The 20,267-nt window shown below is 47.2% G+C and overlaps 1 protein-coding gene across 1 annotated transcript in view; it reads right to left on the bottom strand.

The window, feature by feature from the left end:
* Positions 1-20,267, bottom strand: part of MYO18B (myosin XVIIIB) — a 330,341-nt gene that overhangs the window by 188,099 nt on the left and 121,975 nt on the right. The window contains 4 exon segments of the mRNA XM_020996632.2: positions 1,588-1,731; positions 2,566-2,694; positions 7,933-7,998; positions 16,254-16,363. Of these exon segments, the coding sequence (XP_020852291.1) occupies positions 1,588-1,731; positions 2,566-2,694; positions 7,933-7,998; positions 16,254-16,363 (449 nt within the window).

Here is a 20,267-nt window from a genome sequence, read left to right as displayed (position 1 = left end):
CTTCCTTGACATCCAGTGAAAATCTCCTACTTTTAGTCTGCTGGGACCAAACAGAGCAGATCTGATCCTGCTTCCTGGTGACAATCCTTCTGATATTTGAGGATGCCTTGCTTGCCCCAGCCCCGCACCAAAGTCCTCACTTCTCCAGGAAAGGATCGATTTGCCCCTTCCTTGTCGGGCATGCTGCCCCCTCCCCCTCATCTCCATTTCTTGGCTTCCCAGGCTTCCCTCAAGTGCTGGGTGAAATCCTGCCTTCTGCCCAAAGCCTTTCTCAATCCGAGTGCCTTCCCTCTGTTGACTCCCTCCAGTTTGTCCTTTCTAGATCCTATTTGTGTGGAGTTGTTTGCATATTACCTCACCCCATTAGACTGTGAGCTCCTTGAGGGCAGGGTCTGTCTTTTGTAGCTCTGGGACTGACCACAGTGCCTGGAATGCCATAGTTTATATTAATAAATATTGGCTACTGACTGATAATCTTGAGGCCCTTCACTATCCTACTCACTCTCTGCTAATCAATGTCCATTCTGTAATGTAGGGCCCAAGATGGATCAGACACTCTGAACATATTCTAATTTTTAGGATGTTTATTTGTGTCTATCTTACCTCCTAGGCCTTACTGTGAGTACCCTGTGGCCAGGAATGATCAGATAACATCTGTAAAATTCTTTGTAAACCTTAAATCTCCATATAAATGTTGATTTTATCATCATCACCAGCATCATCATCATCATCATCATTACCATCATTTATCCTTCTATCTACCCTCAGTGCCTACCATTCAGCTGATCTTTCTAAACAATTCCTGTATGACTGGATGCATGAATGAATAAAATATTGAAATTCCTACCTTCACACACACGTAGCTAAAATTTCATGTTACAGTCTTTCCTTTGTGTTAAGATATTGCTTTCAGAAGGCCCCTATTAAAATGTAAATATGTTCCTGGGACTGATAAATGGTGAACTCATGAGTACCCAGTATCCCCCTAACAAAGGCTGGCTAAGAATAGGCTCCAGGCTAGGTGTATTTTGATAAAGAGGGAAATAGCTAAAGCCTAGGAGCTGCTGGACTGCACAGAGTTTGGGGGCGGGAGGTAGGAACTACAGCAGGAGGAAGGTCTGGTCAGTTAGTGTCCACCACGAAAAGATTTAGAAGTTGGTATGCCAAACCAGAAGGGTGAGAAATGGCAGAATGGCCATAATTAGCTATCTTTGCACCTGAAAAACAGACAGGGAATTTATCTGCAATATGGCCTGGGGAGAGGAAGCCTGTCTGAAACACTAGAGAGTTTCTACCCTGGTAATAGACTAACTGCTATTTGAGGCATATGGGAGACAGATGAGGTATATACATGATCACTGGGGAAGGAAGGCTGTTGCTGCTGCACTGCTAGGAGAAGGGCCAGGAAGTGAAAGAAACAGACCCAGGACAGTACTGTCTATGCTCTAAAAATTTTGTACACTAGGGCAAAGCTCCAGTGGCCCACCCTCGTTACTGCTGTGGTACATACTGAAAACATATTGCCCATCTGAGACACCCAGGCCAGTTGGGAGGGAGTTCTCTGGGTCTGCCCAGGAGCATGCATACCTCCTTTGCCCGGAGCTGGTCCTCCCCAATGGTGATACTCAATAAGGGCCGGATATGACACAGCATCTGCCACCAAGGCCAGTCCTTCACCACCTGGAACACCATTAGATTCCTCTGGACACACTGGACAGCCAGCTGCCGGATCTGAGAAGGGAAGAAGAGGGGGAAAGAACTGAGAGCCCGGGCTTTCTTCAGTTAAAAAAAGATTGGTTCCCATGGAGCAGAGATGGGATCTTCACCCCAAGGAAGTAAGAAGTGGCAGAGAATTTCAAATAAGGCAAAAGCAAGAGTTTTAAACTTTAGTAGGATGGAGTTGCAATAAACTGTAGGTAATTAATTTCAACAACACAAGCATTTATTAAATACCTACTATGTGCCAGGCAGTATGCTAGGGGCTGGTGATGCAGAGAAAAAAGTGAGAGCTCCTGCCCTCGACAAGTCTGCTGGGAACACTTCTTGGACTAAAAGTCTAATAAAACATTGGGAACAGAAGTCTGATGAGACATTGGGACAGTGTCCTGGGAACCTTCTTCTCCAGTAGAATGTAAGCTCATTGAGGGTAGGGACTATATTGTTGTCTTTATAGCCTCAATACCTTGCAAAGAACTTTACACATAGTAGGTGCTTCATGTTTGTTGGATTTAATTATCTAGCTATTCTTCAGCAAAGGAGAGCTTAGGCAAATTTCTACTTAAAGACAGTGGGATGGACAGCATGGCTCTCAAATTTTATTTTATACCCATGAGTAAGAAATTTTAACACTCTCCTTCCATTCCCCCCCTTACTAAGGATAGTACAGACCAAATATACATATGGTAGATCCACACTGGTTTATTGAGGAGCGCCAGGAGTGTTAGTAGAATGCCAATCACCTTTTATGGCCAATCCCAGCCTCAAAAACTATCAGTGGCAAAAGCCTGGGTGGGATGGTCATGGAGCTAACCCAGTGTAGGCAGGGGACATTCTCAAATCCTTTACCTTCAATTTCTTGAATTGTTGACGGGACAAGAATCCCTTGCAGGCAGCTTGAAAGAGAATTATATTCCGAGACACCAGCTTCTCCCTCTGCCTTTCCAGCCTGGAGATGATGCCTGACTTCAGGAAAATCTGAAAGTATGGGAGGTCATTAGGAATGATCCCTGGATCTTTGTGGAAGCTGCTCAAGGATTCCAGGAAATAAGTAAACCAGAGGACTCCATCTCTGCCCTGCTGATCACAGCACCTCAGACCCAGGTCCGAACACAGCAAATCAGCATGACATGGTGGATAGAGCATAGGAATTGGGGTTGGGAAGATACGAGTCAGACACTTAACAGCTGTGTGACCCTGGGCAAGTCAGAACCTTTTTCTGACTCAATTTCCTTATTTGTAAAATAAGAGAGTTAGACTTGATTGCTCTAAAGTCCCTCCTAGCTCTAAATCTACAATAGCATGATCTATGTGCCCCAACATAGTATGACCAACAAACCACATAGAATCACAATCAGTCAGTCAATCAGCTGCCCAAAAAAGGCAGTGTTAGGTAAACCAAGGAAAGTCAACTCACTTCTATGGGGAAACTGAGAAGTTCCTTAGAGGTGGGGAGATGTAGTGAGAGAAGGAGAAGACTGAGGCCTGTACTCATACCAAAAAGAAATAGTGTGGGGCAGTAGAAAGAGCATCTGACCTGGAGTAAGAAGGCACACTGATGGAAATCCTAGCTCTCTGTGCCCCCGGGTAAGTCACTTACCTCAATATGTATCGGTTTTCTCATCTATGAAATGAGAAGGCTGAAGGACATGGATTCTGAATTCATTTTCAGCTCAGAATCTGTGATCCTCAGGGCAGCTAGGTGGTGCAGTAGATAGAGCACCAGCCCTGGAGTCAGGAGGACCTGAGTCCAAATCCAGCCTCAGACACATGATACTCCAAGTCACTTAACCCCAATTGCCTCAAATTCAGCATTTCTTCTCCTTCCCCCCTCCCCCATTTCTTTTTGGTAGGAGTACAACCCTCAGTCCATCCCTATTAGAGAAGGATATGAAATGAATCAGAAAACCTTCAGCGCCTGCACTCAAACCATTTCCCTGACCCACAGACTGCTCGTGCCCTTCACTGTGCTGAACAAAACCTAACTCTAGGGATCTTCTCACATTGGATTTTGATTGGACGCTGGGTGAAGCAGAGAGTTCCATCAGTCCTCCATTCATCTCCACCTATTTTCAGGCATGGCGACAACTCTGCCGATGCCTTAACAATCCACTGTGCAAGATGGAAAAAATCAGTCTCAGGCTCTCACTGCAAGAGCCCCTCTTTGGTTGTTTCCGGCATCTCTGCCAAGACAATTAGCCTCATTGAAATAAAGATATGATTGACTCGTGGCCTCCCTGATTACTTCAATAACGACTGTATTAATTTCACAAGCTAGCGAATTCGAAAAACCACTATAAAAATCAATGGCCAAAATGATGAGAGAGCCAAGTCTGTAGATTACAAAAGGTGGCCAGCACTGCCAAAACACTATTGATTAAGTATGAAAGTTTCATTAAAAAGATAATTGGAAGCTACTATGCACAGAATAGAAATAAGTCATTCCACCCCACTGAGTCATGTCTTACAATCTGTCATTTTTCTCCAGAGCCATCTCACAGGCTGGAGGCCCAGATACAAGCAAAAACATACTTTCGACATCAATGTTATGGTCGTGGTATGGACCATGACGAGGCCATAGAGGCTGGAAATGACAAGGAGAAATAGGAACTGTCCAGTTGTCCCCAGTGCTGAAGCTTATCTGGCCTGTGCACAACTGTTCCATCTCCCTTCTCAAAGGATGTTAGCTGGCTCCAATGTCCCACCCACCCAGGCTTCACAGAATTCTTCCAGCTTTCCCTACCCCAGCTCCTTTTCTCCTGTGGCTCAGGTGACTGCAATCCAGTCAACACAACCACTGCTTCAATCAATTGTCCTAGGGCTCCCCTCACTCCCAAACCAGAACATATTTCACTTGCCACCACCACCCTAAATGTGCTGTCTCCTTGTGTTAGAATGGAAGTTCCTTGAGGGCAGAAACTGTCCTGATTTTATATTTGTGTCTCTAGCTGCCAGCGCCTTCCTCTGAGTTTACTTCATATTCTATTTGTCTTGTACCTACGTGTACATGTTGTCTCACCAGCTGAATGTAAGTTCTCTGACAGCAAGGTCTGTTTCATTTTTCCCTTTGTATCCCCAACCCTTAACGTAACACTTGACACATAATAGGTGCCTAATATATGCTAGCTGATTGATTATTGATCAGCATAATTCCTGGCACATGGGCTTAATGACCATTTTTTCATTCATTCATTCCCAAGGGCCAATGCTATCCAGATTTCATTCCTCCCATGAAATTTGGAGATAAAAGTAACACCTCAATTATTCAGCAACATTAGATGATGAGGCTTTCTACATTAGTGCCATTTCCAGATAAAAGAAGGTTAGACATTTAAATGCTGAATACTTTTGAAAACAATATTTGATTTTATAAAAATAACCCAATATGCACATAGCTATTTGGAGGTATTTAATAAATTCTCATTGATTGATTCTAGACGTAACAGAAGGAGGCTGTGGAAGGCAGTGGAAAGAGTACTGGGCTTCTAATCAGGAGACACCTATGTTTGAAATCTAGCTGTGATGCTTACTAGCTCTGTGACCATCAGCAAGTCACTTAATCTTTCTTCACCTCAGTTTACTCCTCTGTAAAATTGGGATAATGCTATCTGTAGTGCCTCCCTTGCAGATTTTGTCAAATGTGAAAATTCATAAAAAGTGCTATCACAAATCATAAGGGAAAATAAGGACATTACCATAAGAGTGGCAAGAGGAGAGATGTCCTTATTTTCAAGGGGGAAAAGGGAACAGCAACAATGATAATTAACATACATAGAGGTAGCGAGGTGGTACAGCGTATAGAGAACTTGACCTGAGTTCAGATCCTGCCTCAGACAATCAGTAACTGTGTGACCCCAGGCAAGTCACATCACCTCTGTCTTCTTCAGTTTCCTCAAGTGTAAAATGGGATTAAAAAAAAGGACCTATCTTCCATCTCTGTTGTCACTTACTATTATCTTGGGCAAATCACTTAACCTCTCTGGGCCTCAGTTTTCTGATCTATTCAATAAGTAATTCTTTAAGCTCCTTTCTGATTCGAAAGCTGTGATTTTATGATCCTAAATCTCCCATGATATTCTTGCTGTTCCTGTACCTGTAATTCACACTGTTCTCATCATGGCCTCTCAGAAAAATACCCAGTTTCCTTCAAGGCTCAGCTCAAACACAAAACATCCACCTCTTAATGTCATCTCCTCCTCCTCCAATCATCTGCTTCTAATCTGTCTGGTGCTAATATTATACTGATAAAACTTGGATCTAAAAGCCAAGTCTGGAAGTTTCTCCTAAGGGAACAAAATGCATGGGCTTTGTGGCTGAGCTTTTAGCTGCTCAAGGATCAGTTTCCCCCTAACTTCCAGATTCTCAGCTATTCTAGACGGCTAAGATGGCCAGAGAAGATAGTAATTGTACTGTGCCTCAGATGTCCAAAGTGTTTTCACACACATTTTTAAACTCAATGAACAAACATTGACCAAGTGCCGTACAAGGCTAGGATGCAAAGCCAAAAATTAATCAGCCCCTACCCTCCAGGAGCCTACATTCTATTTGTGGAATCAATATGCACATACTGCAGTAGAAGCCAAGTAAATACAAGGGGTTTCATTTGTTTAGTTATTGGGAAGTCAGGGAGGTAACAGAGGACAGGGTTGAATGGTTAATCTCATTTAACAAAGACATTGAAACAGAAGGTAGAAGGAACTGTCCAGGGTTGCCCAGTAGATTAGACAGTACTAAGACTCAGTTGCAGCTTTCCTCCCTCAGGTGGGGTGGCTAATTGGAGCCTACCCCAGGGTATGCCATAATGCCTGGGAGACAGCATAGCCCTTTTCATAATGCATGTGGGGAGACAGTTACCACTTAGGATTTTTGTATCTGACAGTTTCCTTTTTCCTTTGTGAATGTAAAGAAATCAGTATGACTCGCTAGAGAATGTATATGTGCACATGTGTAATTTTACTTGATACTGATGAGTAAAGGTACCTTCTCTTGGTTCTCCCTAATATTAGGGTGCTTGTTTTCTCTCCTATTAAAACCTCTCTTCCTGGAAGCTAGGCTGGTATTCCTAGGTAGGATCTCAAGAGAAAACTCCACTTCCCTTAAAGAAAGTCTCTATTGCCTTCCCACCCACTGTGACCATGCCTCAAGGCTGCTTCCCTTGGTAGCACACAGGTTATCTGGAGATGAATGGAGCTCCTTAGAAAGCTCTGTTGGAAGTCTCTGCTAATGGTTTATTTTCCTGCTTGCCTATGCAGTTCATTGCTTTCCACTATTTTTGTCTTATATTCCTAAACAAGAGGACAGCTATTTCCAAAACTTCGAGTTTCTTGGATAATCTCATCTCAGCCCAGACGGAGCATCACTTTCTGCTTGTTTTCTTTCATGGTAGACTACAGTTTCTATAGATAACCAATTTCAACATCAGGAGCACAGAAGAGGAAGAAGAGTATTCTGGTCTAAAGTTTGCCATCCTGTTCTATGCAGACAATCATGGCCCTAGACTCCTGGGGAACTGGAAAGCTGAAACAGGTCCCATGCATCATGGAATCCTAGCTCTGGAAATGGAAGGGACCTCAGAGGCCATCTACTCCAACCTTTTCTTTTACAGATGAGGAAACTGAGGCCCAGAGAAGTCATGTGACCTGCCCAAAGTCACTCAGATGCTGGATTTTAACTCAGGCCTGTAACTTCAGAGGACCTGACTATTAGTGAGTCTTCTTTCTCTTTCTCCTTATTAAGTGGGAAAAAGGAAAGCAGGTGAGCCCTCTTTAGTGCTACCACCTGGACTGTGGTGGTGCCCAAACCTCAGTGACCTATCTGGGAAACTGCTCATCCTCTGAGCCATCTGTAAATGTGCCACACCCCCTCCTTTGGCCTTTGCACTGCCCAGGGAGCCAGTGGGGACTTGGGACACTTCCATTCCTCCTCTGTTGTCACACACACACACACACACACACACACACAACCTCAGCTAGCTGCAGAAAATATTCTTCAATCTTCATCATTAAGACCCAAAAGAGGGCCTTTTCCTTTCTCTCTAAAACGGCAGTTAATTTATCACAAAAGCACTCACTTGGGCAGCAAATGCTATGAGATTCAGGACATAATAGAGACAAGAGAATCTGATCTGTTTGCTTTTTCCCTTAGTCCTGCAGATGCCCAAATCACACTAATCTGGAAGCCCTGGATGAACTAAATCAGAGAAACGGGGTGGCTCACTTGCGTGTTGCCGAGCTGGGCAGCTGCTTTCTCCAGATCCAGTTCCTGCAGGATTTCCTCAATAAGCTGGGGAAACAGAAATAGAGAATTGATTAATTTATCAGTCAATCAACAAACAGATACTGTGTGCCAGATACTTTTCTAGGGACTGGGATATAGGTGGTCCAGTGGGCGGAGTGCTGGACCTGGAACCAAGAAGTTGTTCGGTCATTCATTTCAGTGACCCCATTTGGGGTTTCCTTGGGAGAGATACTGAAGTGGTTTGTCATTTCCTTCTCCAGTTCATTTTACAGATGAGGAAACTGAGGCAAACAGGGTGGAGTGACTTGCCCAGGGTCACACAGCTAGTGTCTGAGGCTGGATTTGAACTTAGGTCTTCCTGACTTCAAGATAATTCAGGGGAGCTCTAGACCCAGTGCTCTATCCACCGTGCCACCTAGCTGTCCCTAGGCGAGAAGACCTGCATCTTCTCTGAGGTGAGGCAGCACCATCTCTCAAGCCATCCGTTAACATCAAATGACTGGATTTGTCTTTTTCCAGGTCCATGGGCAAGGGGAAGGCACTGCCTTGGAGTAGAGGGCTAGCTCCCCCTAGGGGTCATCCCAGCCCTTAGTGATGCTAGCTGACCAAGCTCCAGGCACCGCCCATCCATCCCCACATGGGGCTTACATTCACGGAGCATTAGGAAGTCTATTATTCCCAGCAGAAGCTGTCAGACACATAATTGCGGCAATGCAGAAGGGAAAGGTATTACGAGCCTGGCGCGATTTAGTAGACGAGTTCTATTCCCCTCTGCCACAGACGATATGGCTGAAAACTTCCTAAGACACCAAGAAAAATGCTTATTAGAAGTCTGGCCCCAGAACACAATCAGAGAGAAACCTTCCTCCGCTGACCTTGGTCGAAGCACAGCCCATTTCTCCCGAAATCGGCTGGTTTTGATTATTACTTCTAGCTGGAGATGGTCCAGAGGAGCTCCAGGCATAGATGGATACAGCCAAGAAAATCAAAATATATAGGACTTTTTTTCTTAGATGAAAGGAAAGGGGGTAGGGGAAGGAGCAGCCAAGTGAAAATAAGGTTTGATAGACAAAGAACTCAGAAATTGTTCTGTATATTTGCAGAAGCCCTGGAAGGAACTAGGTCCCTTCATCCATACCTCAGGGTATCCCTTCATTCAGCAAACCCTGAGAGGGGATTTCTCCGTCCTTGGGGTAGCAGAAATGTCCTAGAGCAGAAATAGGCTCCCCCAGCAGCCTGACCTGTCCCAAAGTGATTGGCTAAATAGATCTTCCTTCCTTCCTCTTCCATTTGAGGAAGGCTTTCTATGGCATCATCAAGATAAGTGCTGCTCCAGACAATTGAAGTTTGTTTGTAAAATTCTTTTCTAAGAAAGAATGCTGAATTTGGAGCCAGAGGTTCTGGGCTTGGGCTCACACCCTTTCTTACTAGCTTTGTGACCTTGAGAAAGCTATGGGACCACAGATTTAGGACTGGAAGAGGACAATAGTATTGAGTGACAAAGCCAGGTACCCTGATTTCTGATCCAACACTCTTTCTACCCCCCATAAGAAATTAGCTCAGTTTCCTCATATGTAAGAAGGGGTTTGAATGAAGGAGTTCTAAGGTCCCTTAGAGCTCCATTTCTATGACCCTAGGAAATCGTTCTAAAATGCACCACACACTTCCTTTCCTTCCACGAACTCAATCAACAGAATGATCCCCAGTCCTCCTCTCTGGTACCAAGGTGGAAGATGATTTAGTCCTATATTTGTTCTTGAGTTGTGCTATCTCACTGGGACCACAGATTTGGAGGACTTAGAGCTGGAAGAGACCTCTGAGGCATTTTAATCCAACCTCCTCACTTTACAGATGAAGAAACTGAGGCCAAGAGAGGTTAAGTGACTTGCCCAAGGCCACAGAAGTAGTAAGCATCTGCTCTAGGATTTGAACTCAGAACATGTGACTACAAGGTTGGTGGCAGGATGCCAGCTGCTATCCTCTCTCCGGCTTCTATTGCTTCTGCTTCTCACTGGTCCTTCCCAAGGGCCCTTCTTACTATTTCCAACCCGCCATGGGGTGGAAACTCAGACAACCAGGACAATTCAGCACTGGCCTAATGGATGATGTGTATCTGCTAATAACCTCCTGCTTCTGAGGCAGCTGGGTGGCGCAGTGGATAGAGCACCGACCCTGAAGTTAGGAGGACCTGAGTCCAAATCTGGCCTCAGACCAAACACCTGATACTTACTAGCTGTGTGACCCTGGGCAAGTCACTTAACCCCAATTGCCTAAAAAAAATAATAATGACCTCCTGCTTCTGGACCATCCCTTATACCAGTTTCAGAATTTCTTTCACTGGATCCTCACAATAGCCCTGTTATTATTCTCATTTTACAGGCAAGGAAACTGAGGCAAGGGGAGGTGAAATGACTTGTCCAAGGTTACAAGGCTAGTAAATATCTGAGACAGAATTTGAACTCAGCTCTTGCTGATTCTTTGTCCACAATGCCATTAATAGAACAATAAAGCAATAACAATACTCTTACATCTGTATAGTGCTGTAAGATTTGTAATGTGCGTTATCTAATTTGATCATCGTAATGAGGTAAGTAGGTGGCATTGTAGATGGAGGCAGAAGACCCAGGTTCAAATCCTGTGGGTGATTTGCCCTTCCCCACCCCACCCCAAAGCTGCATTATTTATCTATAAAATGAGGGGGTTGGACCAGAGGTCTCTGATCTGAGGTCCCTTCCAACTCAAGCTCTACAATCCCGTCATGCTGGGCCTTTAAATATATGAAAAAATACCACTGAGCTTCTGATATTCCTAGCCCTCAAAGACACTAGGTCATAGGCTTTAGAGTGGGGAGGGCTCTTTGAGATCATCTAGCCCAAGGCCTTACTTTAGAGGAAGAAACTGAGGCATAAAGAAAAGTGACTCACCCAAGGTTATAATACAGTAAGAGTTTGGGATCTGAAGCCAGGTCTTCCAACTCCAAAGCCACTGTTTCTGACCACACCACAGAATGATAAAGGTACCTTGGAGCTTGGGGAAGGATTCAGAGCCCACCTCAGACTCATGAGCTGTGTGACTTCACCTCTCTGACCCTCATTTTGTTGATCTGAAAAATGGGCATGATAATCTGGGCACCTTCATTGCAGGGGGAGGGGAGCGTTCAGGGAGGCCACATATGAAAAGCCGGTGTTGATCCTTCAGAGGGCTATGCCAGCGTCAGCTAGTCAGAGGAGCTGGAGTGGGAGTGCTCCTGGATTGATTCTTTATATTGATGGTATGGCCTGGGGACCAGAGCAATTAGATCGGCAATGCTTGCCCTCCATTATTTATTCTATTAACAGATGAGGAGTTGGTAGAATGTAGCTGAGAATTCAAAATCAGGCATGAGCATCCTCCTGTGGCCCCATCTTCAGGGTAACTTCTCTGGCATTCAGTGCAAAGATCTCCCTCCCAGGCTTCCAAGGGACCCTCCCCAACGAGATCATCCAAGCAGGCCTCCCAACAGAGAAGGGGCTGAGCATTCCAGACAAGGCTGAGTGCCTGAGAAATTCAGTGGAAGAATAACGAACAAACGGGGTGTAAAGCATTGGTAAGAAGAGCATGGCATTGGAAATGAACGGCTGCTGTATGAAAACAAGGGCTTTGGTGAGCATACACAGATCCTCCCATCTCCTAATTATACAGCTACCTGAAGAAGGAGAGGCGCCTCCACGCCTCGCAGAGAATCACAGATGAACACAATGCTCGGGCTAGTAGGGCCCTCAGAACATCCGACAGCAGAGCTGGGAAGGGCCTTAGAACAGGATGTCAGGGCTGGGGAAGGCCTTAGAACAGGGGATGTCAGGGCTGGGGGGGCCTTAGAACAGGGGATGTCAGGGCTGGGGGGGCCTCAGAACAGGGGATGTCAGGGCTGGGAGGGGCCTTAGAATAGGGAAAGTCAGGACTGAGAGAGGCCTTAGAACACAGGACATCAAATGTTGATGGCCTGAAATAATCTTAGAATATATAATGCTTGAGCTAGAAAGGCCTTAGAACATAAAACCCTGCATGTTCCAAGCTGGAAAGAACTCTGGAACAATAAATCTTACAACCAGAAGGCTCTTCATGTTGCCACTTCCCTTTCTATGGTCACGGACTCAGATCCTCATAGCCCTAGAATCAAGAAGATCCTTGGGGACCAGCTAGTCTAACCCCGTCTTTTTATGGAGGAGGAAACTGAGGCCCAGAGAGGTTGAGTGAGCATTGGAGGCAGGACATAAACCCAGGCCCTTTTCACCACACCATGCTGCCTTCCTGGCCATTGCTTTAATAATCCCTTCTAGAACTTTGTCCAGAAATCAAAGTCAAGATCACCCATCACCTTCTGGTTGGCAGACTCTGTTCGCTTTGCTGTGTTTTTCAGACCAGACCCGGATTCCCTCTCCTCTATCAAAATGTCGGGGATGAAAGGGACCTTACAATAAAGAATGTGAGAAATGGGAGGGGAGAGGTTTCCCTTCCTTCTCCCCTCTGTCAAAATGGATCCATCTTGGGGTGGGGGCATCTCTTTTATATGTGGGTGACAATGACTAGTAAATGTTAATGCCTGCCCACTGGGTATGCTGGGAAATATTTAACAACTGGCTCCTGTAAACACAAGTGAAGCCCTGATTTGTAGCTGTTTACCAGTTTCCAAGATGTAAACGCCCATACCCAAAAATCACTGACCAGCTCTCCTTTGGGATGAGCCTGGCTGTAGCACACCCCAGTTAGCCACTCATCAGTGAGTTCCTGACTTGCTTTCCATCCAGCAAACAGAGGGCTTCCCCCAAGGCAAAATGCGAGATCTCCCCCAGAACCCCTCCTCAGGAGTGACCTCACAGGGGTGGGGGTGGGGGGTTCTTGGACTAGAACAGGCCATCAAGAATGCGTTTTTTGGACAAGGGGCCTTGTGGGACTCTCCGATTGAACTCGGCTCCTGCTGTCTGACTTCAGATTCCGGTCAGCCTCTAATTCTCTGGGTGACCTCAGCTCAAGGCGCTGGCCCTCCTCAGGCTCCAGTGTGCTTAGTTGTGAAAGAGGAGGTTGTTTTAAGTGGTTTTCAAGGCTTTTTTCAGCCTTGACATCCCCTGTTCTGAGGGCCCTCCCAGCCCTGACATTCCCTGTTCTCAGGCCCCTCCCAAATCTGACCTTCCCTGTTCTCAGGCCCCTCCCAGCTCTGACATCCCCTGTCCTGAGGCCCCTCCCAGATCTGACATCCCCTGTTCTCAGGCCCCTCCCAGCTCTGACATCCCCTGCTCTAAGGCCCCTCCCAGCCCTGACATCCCCTGTTCTCAGGCCCCTCCCAGCCCTGACATCCCCTGTTCTCAGGCCCCTCTCAGCTCTGACATTCCCTGTTCTCAGGCCCCTCTCAGCTCTGACATTCCCTGTTCTCAGGCCCCTCTCAGCCCTGTATTCTAAGCTTTTAGCTCACTTCAGGTTCTTTCTTTTGACAATCCATTTTGTAAAAACCCTTTTATGGTTCAAGTCCAATAAGCCTAGTTCTACAGAAGGCTAAGGGAGGCTCCCTCTGGATGTTTACACTCATTGTGAACCAATAGCAAAGGGCCTGATGGACAGGGTCCTTCTCATGTGCTGATGACTCCAGGCCTCAGGGAATCACCGAGTGATACCATTTCAGGCTCAGAAGGAGGCAGGGAGCTGAGAGTCAACGAGATGCCAGTTAATAGTGAAATATCCTCCTGTGTCAACGACCACACTGAGCACCCCGGGTCAGGAGTGCGTGCCCTGGAGAGACATGGCTAGTGATGGGCTCTCCCCGCAAGGTCCTTCCCCACTCCCCAGGCCACAGGCGCAGGACATTTGGCCAGGGTCAGGCACAATCCCTGGATTCACAACAGAGTTCACCTCCACACAAGGTGGCTTGCCTAGCTGAAGCCTGGCTTGGACCTCCTTAGCACCACTCTAACAAAGGAGCTCCCAACTCCAAGCAGTCCCATATTTAGGCAAAGAACCCAAAGGGCGATGTTTGGAAGCTGCTGCTCTGTTACCAGGGTTATCACGAGGAGATCCCTTTAAAGCCACAAGAGATAAGAAGAATTTGGAGCTCTGGTCACTCAGAGCCCTCAGGGACCTCCGGGCCAATCCAGACCAGCCCCTGCATTTCTAGAGAGCAAGAAACAGGTCATAGAGGGGCCGAGGGGTTAGAGCCCCAGCAGCCAATTTCCTCTGCATCACCTCCGTTAGGAAGAATGATAGACTCGGGGTCAGAGGACCGGGGTTCAAATTCAGACATTGCTCCTTGCTCCTTGTGTGATCAGTGAGCTTTCACCAATAAACAAGGAGTTCGAATTTAGCTGACCTTTGAGGTCCCTTCTAATGCTGAATCAGCTTATTAGGAGGAAGAGGTAAGGTGAGGCATGGATATGAGTTTTGCCTTGGGTGCCCCTCCACCAGAAAAAAAATTCCCCCAAGTGACAAGCCTGGATGCCAACACACGCTGGGAGACAATCCTGCCATTAAACGCCTGTTCCAGGCCGGGCTGGACCCAGAACATGGAGGATTGGATCTGTCTCCCCTTTCCTTCTGACCACGGAGTCCCTTCCACCTCCTATCGGTATCTAATAACAACATTGACCTTTTCTGCCTGTCAGACATGTCTGATTCAATTGTGACGTCTTAACTGAATTTGCACACAGGCTCTGACAGTTTATCCAACTGAGCACGTGTTTATGTTTAATTCATGCCGTGACGGAGCTTCCCGGCCAATGCATATTTATCAGCTTTTTCATAAGAGGCAGGATGGAGTTTACTTTCATTGCCCCCAAAAATCTCTGCTGCAGCAAACCATGTTTGTGAGAGGATTTTAAAAGTCACCCCTCCTCCCCCACCTCAGAATCAAAATCTGAACCACTTGGATTTTTCCACTTGCTCAAGCTTGATTTTGCCTCAAACCAGAGAGGCTTTGATCCTCGTGAGCCCAAGGATGAAGCTAAAGGGCAGACGGAGCCCTGGCATGAGAGGCACAAGACCTGGGCCTGAACCAAGGGGCAGCTGCTGGGCTGGAGGCCGAGGGCAGGAGGTGAAGCATGGCTCTGCAGCTCACAACTGGGGGGATGGGAGGGAGCAGAGGCATCCCCCATCATGGCAGTTTCCTCTGTGCAATATAAAATTAAGTAAAAGGATTTGACTACATGTTTTAAAAGACCCTTTTACCTCCAACATTATCTGTTCTAGGGTCCCTCCCAGATCTGACATTCTCTGTTCTAGGGTCCCTCCCAGCTCTGACATTCCCTGTTCTAGGGTCCCTCCCAGCTCTGACATTCCTTGTTCTAGGGTCCCTCCCAGATCTGACATTCTTTGTTCCAGGGTCCCTCCCAGCTCTGATATTCTATGTTCTAGGGTCCCTCCCAGCTCTGACATTCCCTGTTCTAGGGTCCCTCCCAGCTCTGACATTCCTTGTTCTAGGGTCCCTCCCAGATCTGACATTCTTTGTTCCAGGGTCCCTCCCAGCTCTGATATTCCATGTTCTAAGGCTCCTCCCAGCTTAACAATGATGACTCTATGATTAATGATCACACTCAATCCCTGGGCATAGTTAAAGCAATTGGTGATCCCCCAATGATAATGCTAATGAATGAGCTTTGGGGCAAGGAAGAGTTCATGGGGACAATAATAGCACTTTGCCAACCTTGACGGGGTAGAAACATATTAGCTATAATTACCAAAACCCCACCTTCTTCCTCTCCTCTTCTTCCTCTTCTTCCTCCTCCTTCTCCTTTTTCTTCTCCTTCCTCTTCCTCTTCTTCTCCTTCCCCTTCTCCTTCCCCTTCCCCTCCTCCTCCTCCTTTTCCTCCTCTTTCTTCTCCTTCACCATCTCATCTAACTCCCTCATTGTACACAGAAGGACAGTGAGCCCCAGAGAGAGGAATGTACTTGTCCAAACATGGGCAGGTGAGAATTCAAATCCTGACCTCTGCCTCCACGGCCTCTCAATGAAATTCTTTTTTCGCACCCAACAGCAGCTCTCTGATTCAGTATTTCTAGAGGCTCACCCAATGTTTTTATAAACATGATTACTTCTGAGCTTTACAATGACCCTGTCAGGTAGGTATTATGCCCATATTGCAGATGAGAAAATTGAGGCCCAGAGAGGTTAGGTGACTTGTCCTTTGTCATGCAGCAAGTAAGTGTTAAGAGTTGGTTTTAAGCCCAAGCCTTCTTCTACCTCCAGGTCTAGCCCTCTTCTCACTGGTGAGAGACTCTGCTCAGCCCTCCAAGGCATCTCCTCCCCAGCCCCAGTCCCTCCATGCAGTATCCCATACCTTCCTCTCCTCCATCCTCTCATGGGCCAGCAAAAGCTTCTTCATAAACTCTGGAGCCAGAACTTGGAACTGCCGCCTGAATCGGGTGAAGCCCATGTGGTCTGTGTAACCTGGGGGAGGGAGGCAAAGGGAAACAGGGCAATGAGCCTCATGGAAAGTCCAAGAAGTCTGCTACCCACCTAGTACAACCCACAAACTGATAGGAGACACAAAGGGAAGGCCTGGGTAAGCAGGTAAGCCTCCCTGGAGGAGGCGTGCTTGGAGATGCTCCTTGAAGGTGGTAATGGGTGCAAACTGTGATAGGGGAAGAAGAAGGCAGAGAGGCTGGAACAGGAAAAAAAAAAGCCTAAAGAAGCAAGAAAAAAGGCCTGGGTTCAAATCCCACCTCAGACACAGACTGTGTGGCCTTGGATAAGTCACCATGTCTGGTTCTCATGACCTCCCAGGTTCCTTCCATCTCTAAGTCTGTGACCCTGTGATATGGGCGTCCTCCACATCCACAGGGGACAACAGGGGACAACAGAGACAGTATCTGTCAGTCATCCAGCACAATAAGGCTTGCAAACACTTTAGAACTATTATCTCATTCAATTTGCACAGCAACCCTGTACAATTTTTGTTTAGATTTTCAGTCATTTTTCAGTCAAGTCCAACTCTTTATGACCCCATTTGGGGTTTTCTTGTCAAAGACACTAGAGTGGTTTGCTATTTCCTTCCCCAACTCATTTTACAGATGAGGAAACTGAGGCAAAAAGAGTAAAGTGACTTGCCCAGGGTCACACAGCTAGTAAGCATCTGAGGCCACATTTGAACTCAGAAAGATGAGTCTTCCTCACTCCAGGCCCAGCATTCTATCCACAGTGCCACCTACCTATTATTACCCCCCATTTTACAATTGAAGAAACTGAGGCTGATAGAGGTTAGGGGACTTGCCCAGGGTCACACTGCTGATCAGTGTCAGAAGCTGGATTTGAACCCAGGACTTCCTGGAAAATCCTGGAGGGTTAAGGTAGTGTCAGCATGCTGAGGGCCTTAAAGAGCAGGCAAAGGAATTTAAATTTTTCTGGAGAGGCAGTAGGGACCCACTGGTGATTTTTTGAGCATGGGAGTGACATGGCCAGAGACGGCTCTTCTTTCAAAGGGTTATTTGTGGAATCAAATTCAGGCTTAATGGGGACAATAACAGAAGCCCCCACATTTGTATAATTCACATTACCACATATGATCTTCTCAGCAGCCCTGTGAAATAGGTGCTATGATTATCACCATTTTACAGATGAAGAAACTGAGGCAGAGAGCCATGAAACCTTCTTGAGGGCAGGACCTGTCCTTTCTGCTCATATTGTTATTCCCAGCACTCAGCACGGTGCTAGGCACAGAGGCGGGAGAAGAAGGTCTTGAACTCAGGTCTCGCTCCACTACATACATGATGTTGCCTCCCCACTGGCTGGTGATTATAGTAGAGAGCGTATTAGAATGTTTACTGAGGCCTCTGCATACAGAATCTCATGAGGACTCACAGCTGCTTTGTGAGGTAAACACTGCCAATATTATCATACCCATTTCACAGATGTAGGGACTGAGGCTGACAGAGGTGAAAAGAGCTGCTCTTGCTCTCATGGCTAGTGACTATATGGAGCAAAATTTGAACCCAGGTCTTCCTGAGCCTAAGCCCCACACCGTGTCTTCCATGCTGCCCTTCTCCCTACTTTTCTGGGTAGTAAATACCCTTCTCTCAATGCCACATGTCTATGTCTATGGTCCAGCAGCCCCTCTTCTGCCTCCTTCCTTAGCCCAGAGGTTTCTCCTTGTCTATGGCTCCCGGCGGCCTTGGACAAGGGGAGCCTTCAACCAGCTCTGAAGGGAGAGCAGTAAGATTCAGCTACATAGAGAGATGGGTCCTGTAGTCAGAGAGACCAGAGTTCAAATCCAGCCTCAGATACTTACTAAGTCTGTGACCCCGGGCAAGTCACTTAACCTGTCTGCCTCAGTTTCCTTAACTATAAAATGGGGATAATAAGATCATCTCCCTCCCAGCATTGTTGTGAGGATCAAATGAGATAATGCTTGTAAGAAGTGCTTAGCCCTGACACATACTAGGCACCATAGAAATTCTCTCGCTTCCCTCCCCTTCCTGTTCAGGTGGCCCAGCCAGCAGACAGCAGCCTCCTGCCTGAGTGACTTTACAGTGGCCCCCGGGGGCCGTGCGCCATTTCTCTGGCACCAGGCCCCCGCTGAATCAGCTGGCCAGGGCCGGCAGACGCTGCAGGGAGTCAACGCTCAGCAGCGCAGTGTGGGACGGGGCTCGGCAGCTGCAAGAGGGAGGGAGGCGGAGCTGTCCAGCGGCACAGGCTGCATGGTCCCCGGGGAGAGGGCGGCATTCAGGCCCAGGGCTCCCTGCTTCTCTGAGCAATGCCATCTTCTGGGGGATGCTGCAAAAAGAGATGCTAAAAGGGGGAGGAGCCAGAAACAGGGCAGGAACCCCTAGGGCTGGGACATCCTTCTGGGAAAAGGTGAAGATGGAAACCATGCCTGGAAAGGGGGAAATGCCGAGGCGCGGAAGGAAGAATCCCAGACGGTCCAAGAGGCAGGTGCGGGTTCCTATCCCAGCCTGACACTATCAGCTTGGTGAGCCCCGTGGAAAGAATGCTGGCTTGGGGTCAGAAGTCCTTGATTCTGGGCCCTGAGCTGGTACAAACTGCCAGAGGGACCCTGGACAAGTCACTGCCACCTCTCAGAGCCTCAGTTTCTTTATCTCCTAGATATGCCCTGCGGCTATTGTCAAGAAAATGTTTTGTAAATCTTAAAGCGCTCCAGAAATGGGACATATTATTATATTAGGTCCTAGCCCTGGCCGGACTAGTGTGCCAAGCGAGGTTGGGCAGGTGGGTCATAGTCCGTGGACCACAGTTTTCTCTGGTGTAAAATCCAGATCCTGGTAGATGTGATTTAGAGGAATCTGGCCCCATCCACTCATTTTATAACTAAGAAGGAAAAGTGACTTGTCTACACAGGTCACCAGCAGCAGAGCTGGGATTTCAGGGCAGGACCTCTGATCCCATAGCCAGCCTTTCTTTTCCACAGTCCCACACTACCCAGGTCATTCCCAGGCTTGTCAGTTATTCAGTCAACAAACACTGAACTCTCTGAAAGGCACAGCGAGGAGACACCAAGGCGATGGTGTCAGTGGACAGCAGCCCAGTGGTGAAGTGGACACAGCACAGACTGGGCTTGCAGTTGGGAAGACCCTGGGTTCAAATCCTTCCTTATCTCCCTGTCTCAGCCTCACCTTCCTCTCTGTAAAATGGGAATGATAATAGCCCTCTGCCAGACATGGCTGTTGTAAGGACCAAATGAGATCATGTGTGTAAAGCATTTTGGTAAATTCTAAAGCACTACAGGAATTAAAAAAACCCTCCTCCCCACAAATAAAAAATAAAAAATAACACACACACACACCTTCCCATTAGCAGAGCTCTAGTGCTGATGGGGGAAACAGCAGAGTCCTTCCTTGTCCTAGCATTGGACACCAGAACAGCGTGGCCCCAGCCTGAACAGTCAGCCCCTTGCCACACAATTTCCCGTCCCACACTCTGGGTGACCAGCTGGACTTAGGAGCTCATCCCAAACACCATCTCCTTGCTTCCATCTTTCCGGAATTTATATTTTCCTTTGAGGCTCAACTGAGGCACCGCCTCCTCTGAGGAGCCTTTCCAGACTCCCATAAGGTCCCCAAAAGGGTCCCTTCCATCCTCAGATATTCCTCGAACCCTTTGTGTCTGCCTCACCTTGAGTTCCCCTTCCCCTCTCCTCTTCCCTCCCCTTGCTCCCCTCCCCCAGTAGTCAGTGGGCTCCTTGAAGGTAGGGATTGGTCTGTTTTTATCCCTGGCTTCTGTAAGACTGAACTCAAGGGTCTCCTTTGCCAGCTGCCCCCTCCTCCCAAGCTGCCACTGCCTTAGCCTCTAAGGCTACCTTCTATGTACTCTGTATGTGTCTGGTATTTGACTAGTTGTT

This window comes from Phascolarctos cinereus, unplaced genomic scaffold (genome assembly GCF_003287225.1).
Source record: "Phascolarctos cinereus isolate Bilbo 61053 unplaced genomic scaffold, phaCin_HiC Scaffold_4;HRSCAF=312, whole genome shotgun sequence".
Classification (NCBI taxonomy): Eukaryota; Metazoa; Chordata; class Mammalia; order Diprotodontia; family Phascolarctidae; genus Phascolarctos; species Phascolarctos cinereus.
Note: the sequence above shows the minus strand (reverse complement) of the source record. Positions and strands in the feature narration are given on the sequence as shown.